The sequence below is a fragment of the Triplophysa dalaica genome, chromosome 10 (genome assembly GCF_015846415.1).
Source record: "Triplophysa dalaica isolate WHDGS20190420 chromosome 10, ASM1584641v1, whole genome shotgun sequence".
In the NCBI taxonomy this organism is placed as follows: domain Eukaryota; kingdom Metazoa; phylum Chordata; class Actinopteri; order Cypriniformes; family Nemacheilidae; genus Triplophysa; species Triplophysa dalaica.
Genome location: NC_079551.1, coordinates 9,820,781 through 9,824,033, shown reverse-complemented (window position 1 = coordinate 9,824,033; position 3,253 = coordinate 9,820,781). Strand labels below are relative to the sequence as shown.

Sequence of the window (3,253 nt, the reverse complement as noted above, 5' to 3'; positions counted from 1 at the left end):
GTAAACTCGTGACATCTACATGCTGTCATGTGTAACGTTAGTGCCCTTCAGATCACATTAGTGTTACTTTTTGTTTTGTGTTACGGTACTACAAATTCGAGTTTGTTTGATTGTATAAGACATTATGTAGATGCGTAATGTTAGTCTGTAGCAAAGATGGGAAGACTTTTGTTTACATGTAAAAAGTATCACTTACTGTGTGATGTCTTATTTTGTAGTCTAGCCCCATAAATACTTCAGTTTGTAAACTTTTTATTTTATGTATCTCTCCTTTCAAGAGAACCCATGGGCTTCAGTTTACCAAAGAAACTATTCGGCTGTTCCTAAGAAGGAGGATGGGAAAAAAAGATTCTGGGAACAGACTCAGTTGGTGGATGGTATGTTTATTTTTCATTATATTATTTATCATTTGTTCATTTAGATTTTTTATGAATATTATAAATAGAATATTGCATTGTCAAATAAAGGGTATTACAAGAGATTCATTGAATGATCGATTTCTTTGGAAACATGTTTTAAGATTTTTTTCATAGTTGACATGTTAACTTTTCTATATAAATTTGTCTTATAGTTCTAGAGGCCCGAATCCAACAGCTGCAATCAGACGGCATTGTAGACATCAAACATTCAAAGGTTCAACTAGTCAAAGCCCAGCAAAAAGGAAAGGAAATGTCACCTACCAGCAGTCTGAAGAACTCGCCAGCTGCTAAAAAGGGAACCTCAGAAAGTGGAGTATCTTTTAAAACTCATGCGAGTCGCTGGATGGAGAAACTCAAGCGTGAAAAGTGGAATCAACCCAAAAAACAAACTTTACAAAGGACTCATGATAAGCCAGTTGCAGGTAAAAGCAGCAAAGGGAGTTTGATGCTTCCTTCTACATCTACAAAGACCATCACAACAGGTAAAAAGAGTAAGAAAAAGACTCAAGTAGATGATTCCAAACCTCCGGCGCCTGCTGCAACAACTTCCAAAGGTCAAGAACGAAGCCTCCAGAAAAAGTCTAAACAGAAGGTCTCCAGAGTCTCAGAAAGTTCTGCCTCCAAGTTATCAGGAATGGCGAAGGTCGCAAACATCTCCAGCGATGAAGCTGGCAGCGTTCTGGAGATGAAAGAACTAGCCGTGTCTGTCGATAAAGAATTGGCTGAGGAAGAAGAGCTAGACTTGGATAAAGAGCACATGCAGCAGACCCAGAGCGCTCCAGAGAAGCTTCTGGAGGACAAGGAGGGGAACCGCTATGGAGACCCCCAGCTCAGAGTTCGCTGTTACTTGGAGGCGTGTGTTTTTACTGATGATGTAGCTCGAGCTCAGAACTTTCTTCTGACTCATCACCGACACCTGTCAAGACGGAAGCACCTGTCGATCAGTGCCTACAACATCATCATGAGGATGTGGGCCAAAAAAGTATGTAGCCATCTGTTGCCGTCTACATTCTGACAAATGTTACTGATGTTAAGGATTTTTATTTTATTATTTTTTTCAGGGTTCCATCAACCATATCCGTCGCTTGTTCATTCTTATTGAAGAAGCAGGTCTGAAACCCAACGTTGCCTCTTACTGTGCAGTGCTGGAGTGCATGGGCCGCATGGATGAGTGCTCATCATTGATCATTACCAGGTGAACACTTCAATGGTTTTCAGTCAAAACAGATGATGTCATCACCGACGGAGGGTTTCATTTCGATTGTTAGTATTGATCTATATTGAACTCTGACTTCACACTGAATACAATGAAATATAAAGCTAAATCAGGGCAAACTTTAATGTTTGAAGGCGGTTTCTGTGTAGTGTTTAGAAATGTGCAATGTTGTGTGTAAACCACCACACAAAAAAGCTCTTGATGGTTTTATCAATGTCGTACAATTGCAGGACGTGTCACTAGATGTCAGTGTTGCAGCATCGGCCAGACTTCCGTCTGGATTTGCTTATATGCAATTGCCACTATTTAGATTCCATATAAGCATTCAGATTGAACTGATAAACATGCAGATTGGTGATGGCACTCATGTAAATGACTTTTTGAATCCATTCAATGTGCTAATCCGCTCATATATAGCACTGAGCGCTAAGATTATTCCTAGTCCACAAGTCCGCCTTGACCGTTTCCAAAAATAGAAATTCAAATCGTGGTCATTTACAGAGGATTAACTCAGTGCCTTGACAGACTCTCCGGTCATCAATTTTTTTTGTGTGCCACTCATCATTTGAAGAATTTAGCTCTTTCCAATTACCTTGCATTCACACAAGCTCCTTGACAGAATCAGGTCAGAATGTTATTTTTACTTTTTATTCTTCTCGATCAATCTTTGTACTGCCACCTATGTTATATTTTCATATTTTATGATATTTTGAAAACGTTGATAGAATTAGTTTTACCACATTAATGAAAATGCTTGTAGCGCTTTCTTACACAAAACTCAATAGAATGATGCTAAATTGTCCTGGCTGGTGACTACGGCATTGTCATGCAGTTGCTATGGTGTTTTTGGGTGGTTGCTAGGATGCTTTGAGTGATTGATAGTGTGCTGCTAAGATGTTTTGGGTGATTTCTAGAGGGGTTGGACCGTTGCGCTTCTAAGATGTTTTGGGTTGTTGTTTGTTGGTCAACATAGAAGAGTCTCTATAAAATATTTTTATGGTGCTTTTCTGTTGTTTTCGAACTTAACAGACCCAGTTTATATATTATTATTTTTTATATATAAGTCACTTTTGTTATATGGAAAAGAGATGGCTAGCTTATTCTTCAGATATTTAATTTTCGTGTTCCGTCTTAGAAAAAACTCAGAACTGAATTTTTGTATGAATTGTTTCTTTATGGTGGTCTGTCTTGTTGTTTTTAGCCCGTTTTTGTGCTTTTAGTAAGTGTTTAAGGTAACAGCTTTAAAAGCAATATGGCACATGTGGCAGATGGGTGGGCGATCGATCACTGTAAGCTGATAGCAAACACACTGTACTCATTTAAATTTATTTAAGCAATTTAAAGCGAGAATGTGTTTTTAAAATTGTTGTATTGTAATGTACTGTTCTGTCAAACATGCGTTGACTAATAAATCTTTTCCTTCTGGAATTAGAATCTTGAGACAGTTAAACTTATCAAACAGACTACGTTTATCAGTCAAATCCTTGTTTTAGTACAAATAAAGAAATAAAAATAGATTTGCCTGTCTTACAACCAACCACCTTTGCATTTATCGGCCTTCTCAGCCATTGAAGAATCCTTCAGTATTTATACGCTTGTGAAGCTGTTACACCTATTC

At 38.0% G+C, this 3,253-nt stretch overlaps 1 protein-coding gene across 1 annotated transcript in view; it reads left to right on the top strand.

Annotated features, from left to right (window-relative positions):
• Window positions 1-3,253, top strand: part of polrmt (polymerase (RNA) mitochondrial (DNA directed)) — a 42,183-nt gene that overhangs the window by 305 nt on the left and 38,625 nt on the right. The window contains exons 2-4 of the mRNA XM_056758326.1: window positions 279-377; window positions 572-1,401; window positions 1,481-1,614. Coding sequence (XP_056614304.1) covers window positions 279-377; window positions 572-1,401; window positions 1,481-1,614 — 1,063 coding nt within the window. The remainder of the gene's footprint in view (window positions 1-278; window positions 378-571; window positions 1,402-1,480; window positions 1,615-3,253) is intronic.